This window comes from Loxodonta africana, chromosome 25, assembly GCF_030014295.1.
Source record: "Loxodonta africana isolate mLoxAfr1 chromosome 25, mLoxAfr1.hap2, whole genome shotgun sequence".
NCBI lineage: Eukaryota > Metazoa > Chordata > Mammalia > Proboscidea > Elephantidae > Loxodonta > Loxodonta africana.
Genome location: NC_087366.1, coordinates 8,319,455 through 8,342,880, shown reverse-complemented (window position 1 = coordinate 8,342,880; position 23,426 = coordinate 8,319,455). Strand labels below are relative to the sequence as shown.

The following is a 23,426-nucleotide window of genomic DNA, read 5'->3' as shown; positions in this document are numbered from 1 at the left end:
TCAGAGAAGAGCTGCTTTGAGCTGATGCAAACAGGGCCCTCGTGGCAGGTGGAGAAAACCCAGACATTTTGGAAGGCAAGGCTGCAAAAGGGCTGCTATAGGTTTTTCTTCTCAGAGACACACAATCTCACTTATAAGCAGATACTGCTGTCAGAAGAGTGCAACCACGAAACTGAATTACATGACCCTAAGGTATTGACTCAGTCCATTCAACCAAGGGAATCTGATTGATATTACTAACTTCCTATCTAACTAGGGAAACCCTGGTGTTGTAGTGGTTAAGTGCTACGACTACTAGCCAAAGGGTTGGCAGTTCTAATTCACCAGGCACTCCTTGGAAACTCTATGGGGCAGTTCTACTCTATCCTGTGGGGTTGCTGTGAGTCAGAACTGACTTGATGGCAATGGGTTTGGTTTCGGGTTATATAACTAGAAGCACTCTTAACCTTACTCAGACCTAAAATATTTAGCAAGAATTATCTTCTCAAATGAGTTCTAGTTGATCAATGAAAAATATTTTAGGGCACATTTTGATGAGGGAATTAGGGAAAGAAATGTCTAAACAGGTGATAACAAACTCAGAAGTCTGTAGTTGCAAGGAATAAATGTACAAATTTGGCTGAAAGTGAGGTAACAGAGAGAGGTGGGACCTATGGGAATCACAGAGTGCAAGCTCTACCTACAGGTATTAAATTTTAAAAAATGTGTATAGTAGTCAAACCAAGTAATCAAGCCTGCAGGTAAATGGGCCCCACTTGGCAGTCCCTGGTCTAAAGGTTCTGGAGAAGTGCATGGTTAGGAGAAGATGAGGGAGGGAGCAGAAAGTAAACACCAAGCACAGGCTAAGTAAGAACAGGTAACCACAAGGGAGAGTGGGAGGAATCACTGGTTTACTTCAGGCAATATTGGGGAAAAGCCCACTTATTTGCCTTTTGGACTTAAAATTGCCTATCACCACACAAAACAGAGAAGTATTTGTATTGAATATCTTCAGCAGTCACTTTCATGACTTTGAGATTACAATTGGCCAATATATTCATCCAAAGCAATAGATGATAGCCATTATTCCTTTGCTTTAAGCCAAACCAACATCTTCTAATTCCTTAGCATCAAACTGTGTTTATTCACCAAATCATAGCACATACATATTCCTATCGTGAAGTTACTACCACATCATTAACTTGACCTGGGCTTAGTGTAACAAAAAAAAAAAAGGTGCCATCAAGTGAATTCTGACTCATAGCGACCTTCTAAGACAGATTAGAACTGCCCCCACAGGGTTTCCAAGGAGCAGCTGGTGGATTCGAACTGCCAACCTTTAGGTTAGCAGCCGAATGCCTAACCACTGCACCACCAGGGCCCCCAGCTTAGTGTAAAGGGCCTAAGAAGCAAAGCCCGTGGAGTTTCCTATGACGTAGCTACCATTAAGATCTACTCTTAAATGTAACTCCTGGATTTTTCAGATCAAGGAAGAAAAAAGTAAAGGTCTTCTTTGTCAATGCAGTAAACACATACAGAAATATAAATATTTTATATTTACGATCACTGATTGGAAATGAGATTTTCTGAGGTTAGAAACTGAAACATGCAGTATTTGTTGTATTTAGAGGAACTGATAAACATTTGTCACTGAATACTCAATAAATTCTCATTGTATGTGATGTACTCATTTTGGTCACATAACTTGTGTATGATATTATATAAAAGTTTTTCTTATACATTTTATAGCTGGTCTAGATGCTTTTAAAACATTTTTAAGATCAGAGTTTAGTGAAGAAAATGTAGAATTCTGGCTCGCCTGTGAAGATTTCAAGAAAACAGAAAGTGCAGAAAAAATTGCTTCCAAAGCCAAGATGATTTATTCTGAATTCATTGAAGCTGATGCCCCTAAAGAGGTAAGTGAACTATTGCAAAATAGTGAAGATTCAACCGTTAGCATACCTTCTACCAATTAAACCAAAAAAAACCCAAACACACTGCCGTCGAGTCGATTCCGACTCATAGCGACCCTATAGGACAGAGTAGAACTGCCCCATAGAGTTTCCAAGGAGCGCCTGGTGGATTTAAACAGCTGACCTTTTGGTTAGCAGCCGTTGCACTTAACCACTGCACCACCAGGGTTTCCTTCTAGATGTTAAATCCATCTAAATAGTAATCAAATCATCATTTTGTATTTAAATAGAAAATGTCAGTAGATTCCAATAGAAGCTCATTGTGATACTCTTCTGAAGCCCTGGTGGCACCGCGGTTAAGAGCTTGGCTGTTAACCAAAAGGTTAACAGCTCAAATCCACCAGCTCCTCCCTGGAAAGCATATAGGGCAGTTCTACTCTGTCCTAGAGGGTCACTATGAGTTGAAATTTACTCAATGGCAACTTTTTTTTTTTTGGCAAGATAATCTTCATATCTTCTATCACTAATTCACTGATCAATCTTCTATCATTGATTCAGCATGTGCGAGATATGATCAATATTTCCGTCTTCTTTGAATGACATGCAGGCTTTTGAAAAATAGTCTAATATCTGAAATTAAACAACTCTAAAGTCAACTCCACAGAAAATTCTACTTAAATGTGCTGTTGGGATTAAAGTTCCATTTCTTTTTCCCTTTTGTAAACTATGGAGTTAAGTAAGGTCACCATGGAATGGCATTCTTGAAAATGTATTAGAAAAACAACAACAACATAAATATGTGGGAAAAAAACAAAAATTACTAACAGTAAAAATACCTCATTTTTAATACACTAGATATCTAAATTATGACATATAATAATCTCTTACTTTCCAAAAGGAGTTCTGCTTACCTTTATTTCTTTGATGGTGAAAATGAGCCAAAGGCCTGAGACATGGTCTCAGGTTATTAGGACCCAACTGTGTGCTTTAGGAAACCCTGGTGGCGTAGTGGTTAAGAGCTGCCAAAAAGCTGGCAGTTCAAATCCACCAGGGGCTCCTTGGAAACCCTATGAAGCAGTTCTACTCTGTCCTTGTGGGTTGCTATGAGTCAGAATCGACTCCACGACAATGGGTTTGGTTGGCTTTGGTACTGCTTTAAGGTAAAGGAAATAGAAAGTGTCTTAGAGAAAAACCTAGAATGATTTTTATAATATTCCCCCAAAAGTGTTTTATGTATGTACATCTTATTTATAGTTGATTAAATTCCCAGAATCAAAGCCAAAATAATCTCTACATACCTCTTTATTGTTTAATTTTAAAGTTTAAGCAGATTATATTTGAAACTGTTTTGGAGTCCTCACTGAATATATATGCAAAGGGCTTTTATGCATAAGTAGCAAACAAAAAGCTACATTAAACTACTAGTAGAAACCTTAACCAACCTTTCAGTTAGCAGCCAAGTACATTAGTCATTTATACAACCCAGGGATTGCAAACTATTAGTACCAAAACAAAAAACAAAGACAACATTGCCTTCGAGTCAATTCTGACTCATAGTGACCCTATAAGACAGAGCAGAACTGCCTCGTAGGGTTTCCAAGGCTGTAATCTTTAAGTAAGCAAACTGCCGCATCTTTCCCCTATAGAGTGGCTGGTGGGTTCAAACTACCAAACTTTCAGTTAGCAGCTCAACACTTAACCACTGCGCCACCTGAGCTCCTTGAAACTACTAGTACCAAACCTAAAATATAAAAAAAATAACAGAGGTGAAATACTTATAACTTTGCAGGTGAAAATAACCACATTTTCTGACCCAAAATAAGGATGCACGGTATGAAAAAAGTGAACATACTTATGGATGAGATGCAAACACTTTCAGAAACTCTAAAGCATGAAGTTGCCATATCAGTAGTTTAAGCTTTAAAAAAAAAAAATTTTTTTTTTTTTTAAAGCTTTGGGTGGACATTAATTATTGCAGCATTTTTTTTTTTATTGGTCTAGAGTATAGTGTTACAAACACGAGCTACTGAAGTGTGGCCTGGAATTTATTGGGAAAAGGAAAAAGAACTTTAACTCCTGTGGACCTGTTTCAACATACATTTCCCAGTCGCCATCAAAGAATCAATAAATAATTCCAGAAAATTGAAAATATGGTATATAAGATTTGTCAAATTGATTGAATGTATCATTCCCTAAAAGGTTTTGAAATCAACCCTGAAGAGATTCTATTTATTGTGACATTTGTATGAAAGCCAGATTTTTTTTTCTTCTTTTTCTAATTAACTGTGGTTGCTTTAGGATAACATTCTCAAACATTTTGTATGAAAACTCCTCTAATAAGAAATGTAATCTTTAATTATAGCAGAATGCAAAGTTGTAATGCAAATATATGATAAATTGTCAATTTTCACAGAACAGTAGTTTATTTTCTAACCCTTTGTCTTAGTTATCTAGTGCTGTTATAACAGAAATACCACTAGTGGATGACTTTAACAAACAGAAACTTATTCTCTCATAGTTTAGGAGGTTAGAAGTCTGAATTCAGGGCATCAGCTCTAGGGGAAGGCTTTCTGTCTCTTTTGGCTCTGGGGGAAGGAAGGAAGGTCCTCATCTCCTTGCAACACCTGTGGGCCTGGCATTCCTTAGAAGTCTCCATGTGTCTTGGCATCAATCTTCTCCTGAGTTTAGCAGGTTTTCAGCGCAAGGACTCCAGATCTAAAGGATGCACTCTGCTCCTGGCTTTTCTTTGTTGGTGGTAGTCAGGTGCCTCTCCTCTCTGCTTGTTTCTCTCTCCTTTTTCTCTTGTAAGATAAAAAGGTTGACTCAAGTAAAGGTGTGACTTGAATAAGGGTGTGACACACGTCACATCCTCTTGTAAGATGGTGACTCAAGATACACCCCACACTGATCTAGCCTCATTAGCATATAGAAGTCAGGATTTACAATACATCCCAAAATGGAAGATAATTACATCAGATCATAAAATGGTGGACAACCACACAATACTAAAAATCATGGCCTAGCCAAGTTGACACATATTTTGGAAGGGACACAATTCAATCCATGACACCTTTCTTTCCAAAACAATTTTTATAGAAATAATTTACCTAAATAATGTAATTTTTATTTTAGGAAATAAAACTTCTACAGCTTTTTATAATTTATCAATCTTGTTAATTTTGACTAAATCAAATATAACTAAGTTTACAACTGTTTTCCAAAGTAATAGTTACATTCTCTGCTTGAAGTATCTCTAACAATATTTTTATTGATATGGCAAAATTCATGGAAAACAAATAATTATATCTATTTTGAAAATAGTCTTTCTCTTTCGTATTATTTATCATTGATCGTTTCTAGTATTTAGATTACTAAAGAGCATTTGCCTTTTACATTTTGAATCATTGTCTTCAAGGTATTTCTCTATAGTTTATTAGTTATATGTTATATATAACTGTTAGTATGTTGGTTCATTCATTCATACAGCTGCTAACCAAAGGTCAGCAGTCCGAATCTGCCACGCACTTGTTGGAAACTCTATGGGGCAGCTCTACTCCGTCCTATATGGTTGCTATGAGTTTTGGGTTATGTTGGTTCATTAAGCTGATTTTTTTGTCTGTCTCTTGCCACAATGAAGTCATAGTCTAGAAGAAGAAATTAACATGTAATAAAAACAGTTAAATACATAATAAGAAGAGTGATAAAACCACATTTAAAATTTGTTGTTAGCATAGTGGAAAGAATGATTAAGTCTAACTGGGATTCATAGAGTGGTATATGTATGAAATAGGTTTTGCAAAATAAGTCATATTTTATGAAAAGAGCAAATAAAAGAAGAATATTTCACACAGAGGTCACAGTGGTATAGCAAAGAGGAACACAATTCCCTAGGGTTTTCAGGAGATTACTGTCTATTGGGTCTTGCTAAAGTGAGCAGAAGGTGTAGGGGATGAGGTTGGAAAGGCAGGCAGTAGTGAAGATGAAGAGTGGGCAGGAAATGTTCTAGATTTATCTAGTAGGCTGAGTTGATAAGATAGGTGATCGATTTGATGTGGAGATTGGAAAATATGATTTTCCTAAGTAGAAAATTAATTAAAAAATGAGATTTATGTGAATATATTCTCCATTTTTTCTATATTCAATAATAGTTGTGTAATTGACTTTTATAAATAAAATTATAACCAATTTTCTTTGTAGAAAGCCCCAAAATAAAGAACAATAATAATCATGTTATCTAGATCTCTATTAAATCCCATTTACTTTCTTTTCAATTTCTTGTGACTTTATCCCTTCAGCTGTAAAATTGATATCATGACATTAATTTGTGACTGATGCAATTAGACAATTTATAATTAAATAATATTAAGTTTACTAAGGAAACCATGGTGGCATAGTGGTTAAGTGCTATGGCTGCTATCCAAAAGGCCTGCAGTTCGAATCCACCAGGCTCTCCTTGGAAACCCTATGGGGCAGTTATACTCTGTCCTATAGGGTCACTATGAGTCAGAATTGACTCAACAGCAACAGGTTTGTTTGTTTGCTTTTTCTTAAGCTTACTAAATGTTTTCTTTTTGTAAATTGACATTATTAATGGTTGTCAATGTTGTGCCCTAATAGGCATACACTTTCCCTAACAGTGTTACCTTCTCTTTGATTCCTAAATTAACAGGGCACTAGTGAGATGCAGTGGAAAACCCAAAGTTTGGAGCCACCTAGGCCTGAGTTCAAATCTTGACCCCTCACCTGTGTAATTTTGTAGTAAGCTATTTCATCTCTCTGAGTCTCAGTCTTCTCACCTATAAAACTAGCATAGTAATACCATTCACGTAGGACAGATAAGTATAGTTACACATAATGCAATGTGTCTAGTTATACATAATGCAAAATGGTCTTTAAAAATCTTCATCTCTTTCTTTCTTTAAACAAGTGACTATAAATGTTACTGAATCAATCTGATGGCTACCACTACTTAACTTCGAAGAACATTTGAAGACCAGCAACTCTAAGAGACTTAATAAATGCGTGAACTTGAACACATTACAAATCATCAGATTTCAAAAAGAGCTACTCAACTATACAAAGTATACTTGGATGGGTTCAGGAGGAAATACTGCAGGAAAAAATAAGGGGGTGGGGATCACTCTAAGAAAGGAAAATGATCTCTTAGATAGAGCTGAAATGTGTCTGTGTGCGTGTGTGTGTGTGTGTGTGTGTGTGAAAAAGGTATTTTGACTAAGCTGAAAATGAGAAAATTAGTAGACAAGCAATATAGTTTTTAAAGCATCTCTACTTTTTACACAATGAGAACCTTTGAGTGGCAAAGAATAAAAATTCTTAAACTTGTATTTATTCTTCCTTCAACTTTGACCACTTACTTTATAATATTTGGGAAAGTTCAAGGAAATACTATTATGTGATATCAATAAAATGCTTTAAAACTTTTAAATAATATTTTCATATCCAACTATCTAACACATTGACACATTTTAAGACATTTTATATCATTTTTCCCTTCTACTGTAAAAATCATGATAGGATGGGAAATACATCATTAGAAAGAAATTTGTTTATGTCAATTGTCACTCTGTGAGATTGGAAAATTAATGCCAAAGTCATACTGCAGTGCAACATTTAAAAATTTAAGGAATTCAACTTTCATATTATTACCAATCCAGGAACAAATATATTGGCAGTTACTTAAGTCAAAAAAATATTAGTACAAAATATCTAATTCTTAAATTTACTTACTAAATGTGAGGGCGTCATAATTCATAAAGCAAAAAAGTCATAAAGGAGAAGAATGTGCAAGACACTTTTTAATATTTGTATCTGACTTCTTGCATACTTTTTTTAATGCAGTAAAATGTTATTTATTAACTCTTATTTCACTTCAATAAATACTTCTCTGCTTACTCTTTACCTCCTAATAAGATAACATCCATGGTGGAAGGGACTCTCCGTCTAGGCAGCTAGGTTGTCAGGTGCTGTTGAGTCAATTCCAACTCATTGCGACCCCATGTGACAGAGTAGAACTGCCCCAAGGGTTTACTAGCCTGTAATCTTAATGGAAGCCGATCTTCAGGTCCTTCTCCCAAGAACCACTGGTTGGCTACAAACTGCCAACATTTCAGTTAGCAGCCAAGAGCTTAACCATTCGTGCCATCAGGGCTCTTTTCTAGGCAAGAGAACAGATAATAAACACATAAGCATAACACAATATGTTAAGTGTCTACTAGACAACTCTCATTAAGAGGCTGTATGAAAATAAAATATGTAGGAAACATGATTTACTCCAAAAGAAGATTTAAATATAGTTGGATAAAATAGTAAAATTTACAGAACTAGAAAAAATAGCAAAGCAACAAATGATTAAGTAAAAAAAAAAAAAAGGTTAAAGGGTTTGCGTTATATCTGAAAGGATATAAAGATCAAATAGTATTGTGACGGGATATTGAGTAAGGCCTTTATTTTAAATAAGGTTATTTTAAGTTGAGCCTTCAGGGAAGAAATAGATATATTCCTTATAATAGCGTTAATGATAGAAAGAAGTCCAGGAAAACAGGCATCTAGAAGCATTTTTTGCTATTGCTATAATGCCAATTTTCTATTCATAATTTTTTCTCTTTGCATTTTAAATGCCACTTCTCCAAAGTTTTGATGTTATTTTGAGTCGTAGTCCTCTTCACAAGGTGCTGCTTGACAACGATGCCCCTAAGTATAGAATTTTATAATATTTGCTTATTTATTAATATCATAAGTTTTTATTCAATAATCAATAGTTGACTGTCTACTATATGTCACGATGGTGCAGCCAAGAAAAAGAGAAGTATGGATCCTGAATAAATAAAGCTAACCATCTTGGTAAGATGACTCCAGTAAAAAAAAAAAAATGTATTTTAAACTTTTGTGAGTGTCATGATAGGGAAGTACGATGTTATGATAGCATTTAAGGAGCCCTGGTGGCACAACAATTAAGTGATCAGCTGCTAACTAAAAAGTTGGTGTTTCAAATCCATCTCGTGGCTCCATAGCAGAAAGACCTGGGGATCTGCTCCCATAGAGATTAATTTGTTCCCCTCAAATAAATTCGGACTCATAGTGGCCCAATAGGACAAAGTAGAACTGCCCCATATGGTGTCCAAGGCTGTAATTTTTACAGAAGGAAGGTCTGGTGGCACAGTGATTAAGAGCTCAGCTGCTAACCAAAAAATCAGCAGTTCTAATCCACCAGCTGCTCCTTGGAATACCTATGAGGCAGTCCTATTCTGTCCTATAGGGTCGCTATGAGTCAGAATCGACTCGACAGCAGCAGGTTTAGATTTATGGGAATTAAATTGCCATATCTATCGCCTGTGGAGCATCTGGTGGGTTAGGATCGCCTACCTTTTAATTTGGGCCCCAGAGCTCCTCCCCTAAAGATTACAGCTTAGAAAACACTATGGAGCTATTCTGTTACATGATGTCTCCATGAGTATGAATTAACTCTACGGCACATGACAATAACAACATGGTAGCTTGCGTTAGGAAAACCCAAGTCTAGGGGATCAGAAATGTCTTCCTTGTTGCTGTTAGGTGCCATGGCATCCATTCCAATTTATAGCAACCCTACGTACAGCAGAGCAAAACACTGCCCAGTCCTACACCATCCTCACAATCGTTGCCATGTGTGAGCCCATCATTACAGCCATTGTGTCAATCAGTCTTATTGAGGGTCTTCCTCTCTTTTGCTGACCTTCACTTTACTAAGCATAATGTCCTTCTCCAGTGACAGTTCTCCCTCGATAACATTTACAAAGTATGTGAGATAAAGTCTCACCATCCTCACTTCTAAGGAGCATTCTTGCTCTACTTCTTCCAAGACAGATTTGTTCATTCTTCTGGCAGTCCACGGTGTATTCAATATTCTTTGCCAACACCGTAATTCAAAGGCCTCAATTCTTCTTCAGCCTTCCTTATTCATTGTCCAGCTTTCACATGCATATGAGGCCATTAAAACTACAATGGCTTGGTTCAGGCACACAGTAGACCTCAAAGTGACATCTTTGCTTTTTAACACTTCAAAGATGTCTTTTGCATCAAATTTGCCCAACGCATGGCATTGTTTGATTTCTTGATTGCTGCTTCCATGAATGTTGAGTTTGGATCTGGGTAAAATGAAATCCTTGAGAACATCAGTATTTTCTCCATTGATCATGATGTTGCTTATTGGTCAAGTCATGAGAATTTTTGTCTCCTTGTGCTGAGGTGTAATCCATACTGAAGGCTATAGTATTCGATTTTCATCAGTAAATGCTTCTAGCCTTCCTCACTTTCAGCAAGCAAGGTTGTGTCATCTGCATATCACAGGTTGTTAATAAGTCTTCCATCAACTCTGATGCCACAATCTTCTTCATATAGTCCAGCTTCTCAGACTACTTGCTCACCAAACACATTGAGTAATAAGTATGGTGAAAGGATCCAACCCTGATGCACACTTTTGCTGATTTTAAACCATGCAGTATCCCCTTTTTCTGCTAGAACGACTGCCCCTTGGTCTATGTACCAGTTCCTCATGAGCATAATTAACTGTTCTGGAATTCACATTCATCTCAAGATTATCCATCATTTGCTATGATCCACACAATCCAATGCCTTGCATAGTCAATGAAACACAAGTAAACATTTTTCTGGTCTTCTCTGCTTTCAGCTGAGATTCATCTGACATCAGCAATGATATCCCTTGTTCCACATCCTCTTCTGAACCTGGCTTGAACTTCTGGCAATTCCCTGTTGATGTACTGCTGAAACCACTTTTGAATGATCTTCAGCTAAATTTTACTTGCGTGTGATGTTAATGATATTGTTTGATAATTTCCACATTCTGTTGGAACACCTTTCTTTGGAATGGGCACAAATATCCTTGGAAACCCTATGAGGCATTTCATAGGGTCGCTATGAGTCGGAATCCACTCGATGGCACTGTTTTGTTTTGTTTTGTTTTTTATAGGTATCTGTCTTACAAATTCCTTGGCATAGAGGAGTAAGCCCATCAAAGCTGCATCCATTTGTTGAAACATCTCAACTGGTGTTCTGTCAATTCCTGGGGCCTTGTTTTTTGCCGATGCCTTCAGTGCAGCTTGGACTTCTTCCTTCAATACCATAGGTTCTTGATCATGATTTCAGGTACTTCCTGAAATGGTTGAATGTCGACCAATTCTTTTTGGTGCTGTGACTCTGTGTATTCCGTCCATCTTCTTTTGATGCTTCCTGTGTCATTCGATATTTTGCCCATAGAATCCTTCAGTATTGCAACTCCAGGCTAGATTTTTTTCTTCAGTCCTTTTAGCTTGAGAAATGCCAAGTATGTTCTTCCCTTTGGGTTTCTACCTCCAGGTCTTTGCACATTTCATTATAATATTTCACTTTGTCTTCTCGAGCTGCCCTTTGAGATTTTCTGTTTGGCTCTTCAACATTTCTTCCAATTGCTTTAGCTGCTCTGTGTTCAAGAGCAAGTTTCAGAGTTTCTTCTTTCTTTCCCATCTTTTTAATAACCTTTTTCTTTCTTCATGTATGATGTCCTTAATGTCACCCCACAACTCATCTGGTTTTCAGTCGTTCTTTTTCAATGTGACAAATTTATTATTGAGACAGTGTTTAAATTCAGGTGGGATATACTTGAGGTCGTATTTTGGCTCTCATGGACTTCAGCTTCAACTTGAACTTGCATAAGAGCAATCGATGGTCTTTCTGTAGTTGGCCCCTTCCCTTGTTCTGACTGATGGTATCATCAGTGTGTGTATGTGGAAATCATTAGGATCTAGGAGGTTCGGTTGTGTAAAATTTATACTGCAGACACAGTACTAGGCATCTTTTACTATTGTGCTAGTCTACTAGGCACTGGCTGGCACTTTGCTGGACAATTCTTCCTCTTCCTGTCTTATCATTCCTCCCTCCCATCTTGTCCATCATCTCTCCTCCATCAGCTCTTCTTGTATGTAGTCTATTTGATTCCTGTGTGTTCTTTCAGGTGAAGTCCGTGTCACCATTTATGTTAATGAAGAAAAGTATTTGCAATGAATAAGTTCTCAATGTTGCAAAATTCTATCATGTGATCTCCGGCATTATTTCTATCACCAAGGCCATACTTTCCAACTACCAATCCTTCTTCTTTGTTGCCAGCTTTCACATTCCAATCCTCAGTAGTTATCAATGCATCTTGAATGCAAGTCTGATGAATTTCATACTGTAGAAGTTGGTAAAAACTTTCAAATTCTTCATCTTTGGCCTTAGTGATTGTTGTATAAATTTGAATAATAGTGGTATTAACTGGTCTTCCTTGTAGGTGTATGGATATTTTCCCATCACTGACAGAGTTGTACTTCAGTGTAGATCTTGAAAAGTTCTTTTTGATGATGAACATGATGCCATTCCTCTTCAATTTTTCTTTCTTGGCATAGTAGACCATGTGATTATCTGGTTCAAAATGGCCAATACCAGTCCATTTCAGCTCACTAATGCTTAGGATATTGATCTTTGTGTGTTCCATTTCATTTTTGAGGACTTCCAATTTTACTAGATTCATACTTCATACATTCCACATTCCAATTATTAATGGATGTTTTACCCTGTTTCTGCTTATTTTGAGTCCTGCTACATCAGCAAATGAAGGTCCCAAAAGCTTTACTCCATTCACGTCATTAAAGTCAACTCTACTTTGAGGAGGCAACTCTACCTCCTCCTCAGGGATGTCTAGGAGATATCAAAAAATATCATTATTAAGTTTTGACCAGAAATTTGAGTAGAGGGAAACAAGACAAGATGGGAGGGAGGAATGATAAGACAGGAAGAGGAAGAATCGTCAAACAAAGGGCCAGCCAATGCCTAGTAGACTAGTGCAATAGTGAAAGATGCCTAGTACTGTGTGTCTGGAGTATAAATTGCTACACAACTGTACCTCGTAGATCCTAATGGTTTCCACATACTTATTTATTCCTTTTTAAAAAGGGGAGATCTTTTAGGAAGAGAGAGAAGGAGGTGAAAAAAAGAGTAAGAGAGAAAAGGAAAGAGAGAGAGACACAGTGGGAGGCAATTAAGGAGGGAAAGAGAAAAGCTTAGTTAAAGATACTGTCTGTATAGGACTATCTCATTTGACCATCACATTCACTATCTAAGGAGGGTATTACAACCTCCCACATTTTACAGGTGAAGAATGGACTGAGCTTCAGAAATAAAATGATAAGCCATGCTGTTATTCAGATACGGAGAGGAAGGTCTTCAGCCCATGCTTTTGTTTCAAAATCTGTGTTCCTTTTCTTTGATCTATTACTTATTTTAAGTGTTCCTGACACAACCTGGGAACCTTGAAGTTTATGCTAAAGAAAGAAGCTTAGAGCCATCTTGCCACAGAGTGTATCTTCCATTTTCGGATCTTTATTTCTCTTCTCATAAAAACCAAATCCGTTGTCGTTGAGTCGATTCCTACTCATAGTGACCCCAAGTGTTACAGAGTAGAACTGAGCTCCATAGGGTTTTCTTGGCTGTAATCTTTACTAAAGCAGATAGCCAGGCCTTTCTTCTGTAGCACCACAGAGTAGGTTCAAACTGCCAATATTCTAGTTAGTAAAAAAAAAAAAAAATGAGAGCAAATTGCTTGTGCCACCTTCCATTCTCATATTCTCTCCAATTTGCATAACTTCATAAACTATTATTTCTTCTAATAATCTACAGTATTATTTTGACCCTTTGAAAAAAATACTGCATTTCAACACAAAAACAAGAAGCTCTGATGTTCTTTAAACTTCCCTGCCTCCCAAACCCATTGCTATTGAGTCGATTCTGACTCAGAGGGACCCTATCAGACAGAGTAGAACTGTGCCATAGGGTTTCCAAGAAGTGGCTGGTGAGTTTAAACTACTGACCTTTTAGTTAACAACCCGAACTCTTAACCACTGTGCCACCAGGGCTCCTCCCCACCTCCCCCCACAAAAAAACCAAACCCATTGCTGTTAAGTCCATTAAGACTCATAGCAACCCTACAGAATAGAGTAGAACTGCCACACAGGGTTTCCAGGGAGCAGCTGGTGGATTCGAACTGCCAACATTTTGGTTAGTAGCAAAGCTCATAACCACTGTGCCACCAGAGCTCCAACCCCCACCTCCCTGCACCCTTTAAAACAGCCTTGCATTAGCATGTTGGAGTTAGTGACAGAAATCAGTCAATCTAAGCCCCTTTCAGCTGTTTCAGCATGGCTTTAGCTTTTTTACATCTATTTTTGGCGATCTGTATATGTTATGATTTTATGTGTCATCTCCTTTACCACCACAGAAATTAGAGAGAGCATCTGGTTTCTATTCAATTGCATCTTCCCTTCGACTGCTTGTCTAATTAATCAAGCTGCTTTTGAATTCTGTATCTTTCATTTTTCTTGTCCCATACGAGGTGTTAATACTGACTCCCAACTTGTGTCATCTATTTCTGTCTCCAAAGTCAATGATAGCAAAAGAATACAGCCCTGCACAAGGATGGTTTCTTCTAGATGTTACAAAATTTGCTATTCTCAATTTTAATAGCCATCCTTGAAAACGTGTTACAGAATATTTGTTTGCCTTTCATGATGCCAAAAATGAAGTAATACTAAAGTGTTAGTGGTGATTAAATAGAATTTTGTAACCAAAATGGTGACATTGATGGCTTTTATTTGAACAGTAATTTTTAAGCCCTGTTATGCCTGAGCCCTGAGATGCTGCCTCTCCCATTTTAGTCAGGGTTTTTCATATACATGCACACACCCTTTGCATACCGACAGCCTCCTGCTATACTACACATTCTAAATAAGGAAAGACTCTCTCGTTTGAATGTGAGAGCGCAATGAAAAACTTTTCATTCAAATTATGTGAAAAATATATAAAGCACAGTTTAGGTTCACAAGAGAGCCAACACTTTAAAATGAATAGTTCCTGCTAAAATAGTTTGTTGAAAGCCAAAAAAATTTAAAACTGCTGGTGAAGAAAAGAGGAATTTGGCTGCCATAACTTCTAGTTAACAAAATCACAAGAATATGAAAGTAGCCTCCAAAACCAAGCTCAAACCCACAGCCATTGAGTACATTCCAACTCTTGAAGACCCCACAGGACAGCGTAGAACTGCCCCTTAAGGTTTCCAAGGCTGTAAATCCTTAGGGAGGCAAACTGCCACATCTTTCTCCTGCAGAGCGGCTGATGGGTTTGAACTAAGACCGTGCAGTTAGCAGCGCATGCTCTAACTAGTCTAGAGTGTTATAAGAAGATTGTTTTTAAACAATGACTACAGATGTAATTCAGGAATCAATCACTTTAATGTAATGGATTTTTGTCAGTGCCAGCCTTATGAAGCCCTTTTCAGAACTGACAGAATATAAAAGCCTCTAAAAGGCTGTGATGACATCTCAACATCTCAGCTGTCATTTCAAAAGAAACACACTCTCATGTCTTGTTTTTGTTTTTTGTTTTGTGGTTGGCAGTGTTGTGGTCTGTGATATCAAAGATAATTCATGACCTTTTGAAAAAAGAAGCAATTAAAATCTTGTGTTTCTCAGTGTCCCTGAAACTAAAAATATCCACACAAATGAAATAGAAGTAACTATTCATATCAGTATATAACATATATATCACTGATGCTTATTTAATTAATTGATTCTGTGTTCAGCCCATGTCCTTGAATTAAATAGAGTTTGAGACGTTCAACAAAGTCTAAACTTCCCTGAAGCTCCCAGGCAGCTCAGGAGTGCCTCCAGATCATGTGATTGAAAAGGTCACCTCCTGCAGGGTTCCACCTTCAGGTTACTCTTTGAGACAGAAATTTACACAAGTATCTTCTGGTAGAATCCAACCAAAAATCAAATTTGAGATGAGTGCCAAGGTTGGAATCCAGTTTGTAGATATACTCCCAAGAGCGATTATATTAAATGAATTTATCTACCAATATATAAATTAGGCTTCACTTTTTAACTTTTTCCCTGTTACTGAAAATTCAAGGGAATCTAAAAGAAAAGACAAGGCACTCTTGAAAGCATATCTCCTTACCTCATCTGAATTGACTTCTCAGGAGCATTTAAGAGGGTTGATCACTCCTTCTTAATTGAAATGATTGAAAAAAATTAGTTTCAATTGGCTTCTAGGACTGTGCCCCTTTTTCCTTACTAGCTGCTTTTTAACAATTCCTTTTGCTGTTCCTACTTATAACCCAAAGGTCCCCCAGTGAGCAAATGGTTTGCACTGGACTGCTAACCTAAAGGGTGATGACTGGAGGTACCTAGGAAGAAAAAAGGCCTGGTGAGCCCTTTCCCTTAAGATTACAGCCTAGAAAACCCTATGGAGTAGTTCTGCTCTGTTAACATGAATTTGCCATGAGTCAGAATCGACTCAGTGGCAACTAACAACTCACAACTCAACATACACTCTAACAAAGGGAGGTGGTCCTCATTTATTTTCTGCTTACATTCGCTCTCCTGTGATATCACCCAGTCTCATGGCTTTAACAAAGCATCTCAAACTTAATAAATCCACATCTGAGTCCTGATATTCTGTTCAAACTTTCTTCTACCCAAGTTCTCTCCATATCAGTTAACTGTAATTCCATTCTTCCAATGGCACTGGCTAAATAATTGTCAGTCATCCTTGATATTCCTTTCTTTTGTAGGCTACATCCGATCCATCATCACCTTCTGTCACCTCATTCTTTAGAATATATCTAAAATCCAGCCATTCTTAATGATTCTCTCTGTCATCCCAGCTTATAACTAGCCAATTACAAGTTCCATCTGTTTACCCCTGAATATCTTTGAAATTGGTTAACTTCCCTTAATTCTCTGCGATATTACCCAGCCTAATCCATATCATTTGTTACCTGATTTTCTGGTCTTCTAGGTGTTTTTTATCCACATCTGGCCATTTCATCACATGGCAGTCAGTTACATATTTTTTAAGCATGTGTTTTCATCAGTCCCTTGCTTAAAATTCTCCTCATTGTTCTCAGCATAAATAAAAATTTCTTAGCAAGACCTACAAGGCCCTACCTAACCTGGCACCTTCATGCCTTTGCAGACGCTTGCTCTTCCTCCCCTCAAACACCCCCTGGGATTCTTTCAGACTTCTTAGGTCAAAGCCCCTTATCAATCTTTTGTATTCGTTCATAATAATCTTTCAAGGAGCAACTTAAAAATATAATTTCCTTCAGATAGTTTTTCTTGCAGAAATCTTTTTCCCTCCTTCGGATTCCTTTTTCAAAATCTGCCTTCCTGGTTGACTTTCCATATTAATCATCCTTATATCTTCAGATCGTAGTACAATTCCTCAGCAGCCACTCCATAAATATTTTATGTGAAAAAATACAAGGAAAGGCTACAAATAAAATAACTATTTTCTCAGATACATAAATTAGTTTTTTTTCTGAAAAATGGTGGTAATACTACTTACTTTATAGGCATAAAGTAGCCACACAAAGACTTAGTACATCAGGTACGGTCAATAAATATCAACTCTTATTATTTGGAGTCCCTGGGTGGTGTAACTGGTTATCCTTCTTGGTTGCTAAACGGAAGGTTGGAGGTTTGAGTCTACCCAGAGGTGCCTCAGAAGAAAAGGCTGGTGATCTACTTCCAAAACAAATAGTCATCAAAAACTCTACAGAGCGCAGTTGAGGTTGGAATGCACTTGAGAGCAACTGGTATTATTACTTTATAGTTAAAATAATTGCCTTTAAATATCTTTATGGTTATTTTAGTGGTGATACCTTTGCTCCAAATACATTCCCATAGATGAAGACAAAGTTTCCAAAGGAGAAAATATGAGGAAAAAAGAGACTTGGGAGAGAACTTGAGGAATGCATATCTGGCTTGCCTTTATTTTGAAGGAACATGTAGAGCAAAAGGAGTTGCTAAAAGAAATAAAGGGGCCCTGGTGGCACAATGGTTAAGCACTCAGCAGCTAACCACAAAAGACCAGCAGTTCAAACCCATCAGCAGCTCCTCAGGAGAAAAATACCCAGAAATCTGCTCATGTAAAGATTTCAGCCTAGGAAACATTGTGGGGCAGTTCTACTCTGTCCCATAAGGTCTCTATGAGTCAAAACTGCCTCGATGGCACCCAATAACAACAACAAAAGACATAAGAAAAAGATAGTATATAAAAGACAGGCTAATTTTATGTTGAAAAGCAAAGATGTCACCTTGATTACTAAGGTGCACCTGACCCAAGCCATGGTATTTTCAGTCGCATCATGTGCATACGAAAGCTGGACAGTGAATAAGGACTACCAAAGAAGAATTGATGCCTTTGAATTGTGGTGTTGGCAAAGAATGCTGAATATACCATGGACTACCAAAAGAATGAACAAATCTGTCTTGGAAGAAGTACAACCGGAATGCTCCATAGAAGCAAGGATGGCAAGACTATGTCTTAAATACTTTGGACATGTTATGAGAAGGGATCAGTCCCTGGAGAGGAGCATCATGCTGGTAAAGCACAGTGCCAGCAAGAAAGAGGAAGACCCTCAATGAGGTGGATTGACACAGTAGCTGCAGCAATGGGCTCAAGTATAAAAACGATTGTAAGCATGGTACAGGACTGGGCAGTGTTTTGTTCTACAGTACATGAGGTTGCTATGAGTTGGAATCGACAGCACCTAACAACAGCACAATTTTATGTTATGAACTCTTGAATTGCCTTTGTAGTGACAAACCTTCTTTCTCTGATAATCGCATTGAATACTTAACAAAAGCAGAAACTTTTGTGTCCAAATTTGTTTAAGCCAGAAATCAAATTTCATTAAGACTTTCAAATCAAAATTACATATAATGATGAGCCAATTACACTTTCCTTCTGTGATCAAGGAAGGCTTCTCAGAAAATATGCAACAAAAACTAAGTTATAAAGCGAAAAAAATCTGCATAGTAGAGCTGGGAGGGATTTTAGACAGCGAAAAGGCTATAGGTACAAGATTTGCCTTGGGAACAGAGTAGATCTGCTTTATGAGTGACTCTGGGGACAAGCAGGAGCCATGGTGGTACAGTGGTTAAAGGGAGTTGGCTGCTAACCAAAAGGTTGGCTGTTCGAACCCACCAGCCGCTCAGTGAGAGAAAGATGTGGCAGTTGGCTTCCATAAAGATTACAGCCTTGGAGTCTCTGTGGGGCAGTTTTACCTTGTCCTACAGGGTCACTAAGAGTCAGAATTGACTCGACAGCAATGGGTTTGGTTTTGGGTTTGGGGGGACAAGTAAGGAGTGCTTTTCAAACAACACAGTGAAGTCAGGGCATGAGAAATCTCAAATATGTGCTAAGATATTTAAAGGTTATGTTATAGAAAATCATGGATTTTCAAATGAATATTTACGTCATGAAAGTGATATTTTGGTGAAACTGATGTACACAGTTTAGAAGGGAAAGACAGTATAAGAAAAGGTACCAGATAAGAGTATAGGTAAGAGGTTTCAAAGGAGCCCTGGTGGCACAGTTGTTAAGCACTCGGCTGTGACCCAAAAAGTCCATGATTCAAATCTACCAGCCACTGTGCAGGAGAAAGACGTGGTAGTCTGCTTCTGTAAAGGTTACAGCCTTTGAAACCCTGTGTGGCAGTTCTACCTGTCCTATAGAGTCCCTATGAGTCGGGATCAACCCGGCAGCAATGGGTACTTGTAAGAGGTAATAAATACCTAAACTGAAGAGAGAAGAGTCAGAGCGAAAAAGACCATTATGAAATTGCCATTAGACAACAGAATACACACAAGATAAGAGATCAGGACAAAAAGAGGTGTCAGAGATGATTCGTATGTTTGAGCTTGAACAATATGGAGAAAAATAATGACATTTATACAAACACGTGGGTGTGATATTTTGTCACTGACATTGAGCTGAATTGCCAAGACGCATCTTCATAAGACTACTAATTATCTCCCGGGAGCAGTATATCTGCTCATCACTTAGCAATCAATAGCTGATGCTGGCAGTTCCTTGATAAGAAAACTGAGCACATCAGAAAAATGAGAGGGATAAATCAGAAATATAAGCCTACTGTATTTCAATAACAATATTAATTGTCATTAATAAGTTGAAGTGGAATAGTTAATTATCTTTAACATTTTAACTGATTTCTACTAAATCTAGAAATAATTTCTCACTTTTTTTGTATAACATGTATTTATTGAGTTCTTCCCTGGTAGCCAATTGGTTAAGCATTTGGCTGCTAACCAAAAGGTCGGCAGTTCGAATCTACCAACCGCTCCTTGGAAACTCTATCAGGTAGTTCTACTCTGTCCTATAGGGCTGCTATGAGTCGGAATCGATTCCACAGCAACTTCTTTTTTTTTTAGTGGGTACAAGTCACAGTAAGGGATGTACAGAATGCAAATATCATCTATGTAGCACAAAGTCCTTTGAGAAGTCAGGAAAGAAAAAAATGGATGAATGAACTTCGCAAGGTGGATGTTATCTGAGTGTAGCCTTAAGGACCATGAAAGACTTGGGCGATGAGGGGTGACTTTCAGCTAGACTAATGGCATAAGAAGATGAACACCCGATGATAAAAAAAACAAGGAATTTGAGGGAAATAAAAGTAACTAATTTCCAGAAAAATATTTACCTATGATTTATTGACTATGCAAAGGCATTCAACTGTGTGGATCATAATAAATTATGGATAACATTGCGAAGAATGGGAATTCCCAAATAATGGTGCTCGTGAGGAACCTGTACATAGATCAACAGGCAATTGTTTGAACAGAACAAGTGGATACTGCATGGTTTAAAGTCAGGAAAGGTGTGTGACAGGGTTGTAGCCTTTCACCATATCTATTCAATCTGTATGCTGAGCAAATAATCCGAGAAGAACAGGGTATCAGGACTGGAGGAAGACTCATTAACAACCTGCGTTATGCAGATGACACAAACTTGCTTCCTGAAAGTGAGGAGGACTTGAAGCACTTACTGATGAAGATCAAAGACCATAATCTTCAGTATGGATTGCACCTCATCATAAAGAAAACAAAAATCATCCCAAAGTGAACCAAAAAGCAACATCATCATAAATAGAATAAAAATTGAAGTTGTCAAGAATTTCATTTTACTTGGATCCACGATCAATACCCATGGAAGCAGCAGTCAAGAAATCAAAAGACACATTGCATTAGGCATATCTGCTGCAAAAGACCTCTTTAAAGTGTTGAAAAGCAAAGATGTCACCTTGAAGACTAAAGTACACCTGACCCAAGTCATGATATTATCAGCTGCCTCATTTGCATGGGAAAGCTGGACGATAAATAAGGAAGACCGAAGAAGAATTGATGCCTTTGAATAGCAGTGTTGGCAAAGAATGTTGAATATACCATGGACTGCCAAAAGAGCAAGCAAATCTGCCTCATTTAACGCTTACAACAACACGTTAAGTTAGGGGCTCTTATTATTCTCCTTTATGAGGTAGAAGTTGAAGATGAAAGGAAATTGTAGAACTTGCTAGAGTCACATAAACGACAAGTAGCTGAAGAAGGGTTTGCTTGCAGACCTTCCTGCCTATCTTCTAACCTCGGGTCAGTGCAGCGGAGCTTGTCATTTATGGTAGTTCTTTTGCCAGCCCCAAAATTCTCACCTTTTTACATTCTCACCAGTTTTTCCAAGAGATTTTTTAATTCTATTCAACAGTAAGTATTGACTGCCTATTATATACTAGGTGTTCTGCTAAGTGCTAGGAAAAAGAATGATGTATAAGACAAATATTGCACCTGCCTTCGATAAGCTTTGCATTTTAAGAATCAGATCTCTTTTACAGGTTACAAATATTCTTAGTTTAACATAGATATGCTTCATATGAACTTTTTTGCTTCTCAAAACGCGCTAGAAGGTGTATTGAGTTAGGCAAGTATCTCCTCAGGAAGGTTTGGGGCATTTTACGTATTTACAGGGAGAATGGAGTGTTCCAAGGGTTCTCCAGGGGTGCAGTTGTTAAAGAGGTCAGCTGTTAACTGAAAGGTCGACAGAACTTGCCATCTAGCCAGCAGGAAATACATGTGGCAGTCTGCTTCTGTAAAGATTTATAGCCTTGGAAACCCTGCGCTGTCCTGGAGGGTTGCTGTGAGTCAGAACTGACTTGATGGCAGTGGGTTTGGGGTTTGGCATGTTCCAGTGTAACACATCTCTATTAGACCTTGCTGGGATACCTGTGTGGGATGATAGTAGTAAAGGAGCAAGCATACATATGTATATAAAACCTGTGGGACAGATGAGGGCCGGTGGGGGGCGGGGTGTTATATTGCTCATTTTGGCAAACAAGAAGAAATACAAAATAAAATGAAAAGCAATGTTGTGGGAAACAATGAGGGGAGGTATAGAGAGTGGCTGTGGGTGGCTAGAAGCCAACCTAGTAAATTCTAGTTAAAGTTCCACCTGTGGAAAGTAGACTGTAGGTATTAGGTTCAAAGTACTAGAAAAAATAAAGGGCAGGTGAGGGAAAAAAAAAAAAATCACAGAATATGTTGTTTGCTTTTTTACATTTTGCTTTTATTATTATTATTATTTCAAAATAAAGCTTTAACTCTGTTCCCTGTCAACGCGACTCCTTTCAACCTAGGAAAAATAATTAAACTGAGTGTGTGTTCTGCAGTCCAGACAGTGAGTGGATGGATGACCTTTCTGCTGCTTTGCATCAGATCAGCTTCGCGTTTGGAAAAAAATTCAAATAACATGTGCATCTGCCACCTGTATAAACTGGGTATTCTTTGATTAAACTAATCTTATGCTATGCAACCTTATTTTCCACAGATTAACATTGACTTCAGTACCAGGGACCTCATCTCAAAGAATATTGCGGAACCAACGCTCAAATCCTTTGATGAGGCTCAGAAATTAATCTACAGCCTCATGGCCAAGGATTCTTTTCCACGATTTCTAAAGTCAGAGGTTTATAAGAAACTGGTAAATAGCCAACAGGTTGGAAATCATAAAAAATGGCTCCCTTTCTTGTGAAGAAGGTAAATGATAAGCTAATGATCAGGATATATTTTTGGGGGAAAACAAATAATAGGGGAGATTAGTTCTCAAGCATTATATTTCAAAGTTTTTTTTTTTTTAAAATATTCAGTGACAATGTAAGTTTTTCTAGGGTTTAGAATTTTTTTTTACTGAATTTTGAAGTAATTTGTTTAGAATTTATTCCTTTTTCCAGGTACTTAAAAATCTCCTACTGGGAGAATACAGAAACGGTTCGTAGAGATATAATACACTCTCGAACCATATGTGGATATTCTTACGACTTCATAAATTCAAGAAGTTATATATTTTCATGCTGCCGTGTGGGAGACTGTTTAGCATCGTATATGTGATTTTAAACACCATTTGCATTATTCAAAACCTCACATCTGTGAAAAGAGAAATTCTGAACCAAAACACAACTCTCCGTTCAGTTTATTTAACTATTCCTTTATAAACAAGATATGCTACATTATAAAACGGTGGTTATCTAACCTGCTATGGCCTCACATTGATTAAAAAGAAAAATGACAAGAACATACGCACACGTATGTGTATGTCTTA

General features: G+C 37.5%; 1 protein-coding gene across 1 annotated transcript in view; it reads left to right on the top strand.

The window, feature by feature from the left end:
- The window catches only part of RGS21 (regulator of G protein signaling 21), a 30,857-nt gene extending 7,640 nt beyond the window's left edge, over window positions 1–23,217 (top strand). The window contains exons 3-4 of the mRNA XM_003410833.3: window positions 1,729–1,895; window positions 22,656–23,217. Of these exons, the coding sequence (XP_003410881.1) occupies window positions 1,729–1,895; window positions 22,656–22,859 (371 nt within the window). The 3' untranslated portion in view covers window positions 22,860–23,217. The remainder of the gene's footprint in view (window positions 1–1,728; window positions 1,896–22,655) is intronic.
- Window positions 23,218–23,426: the final 209 nt, after the last annotated feature.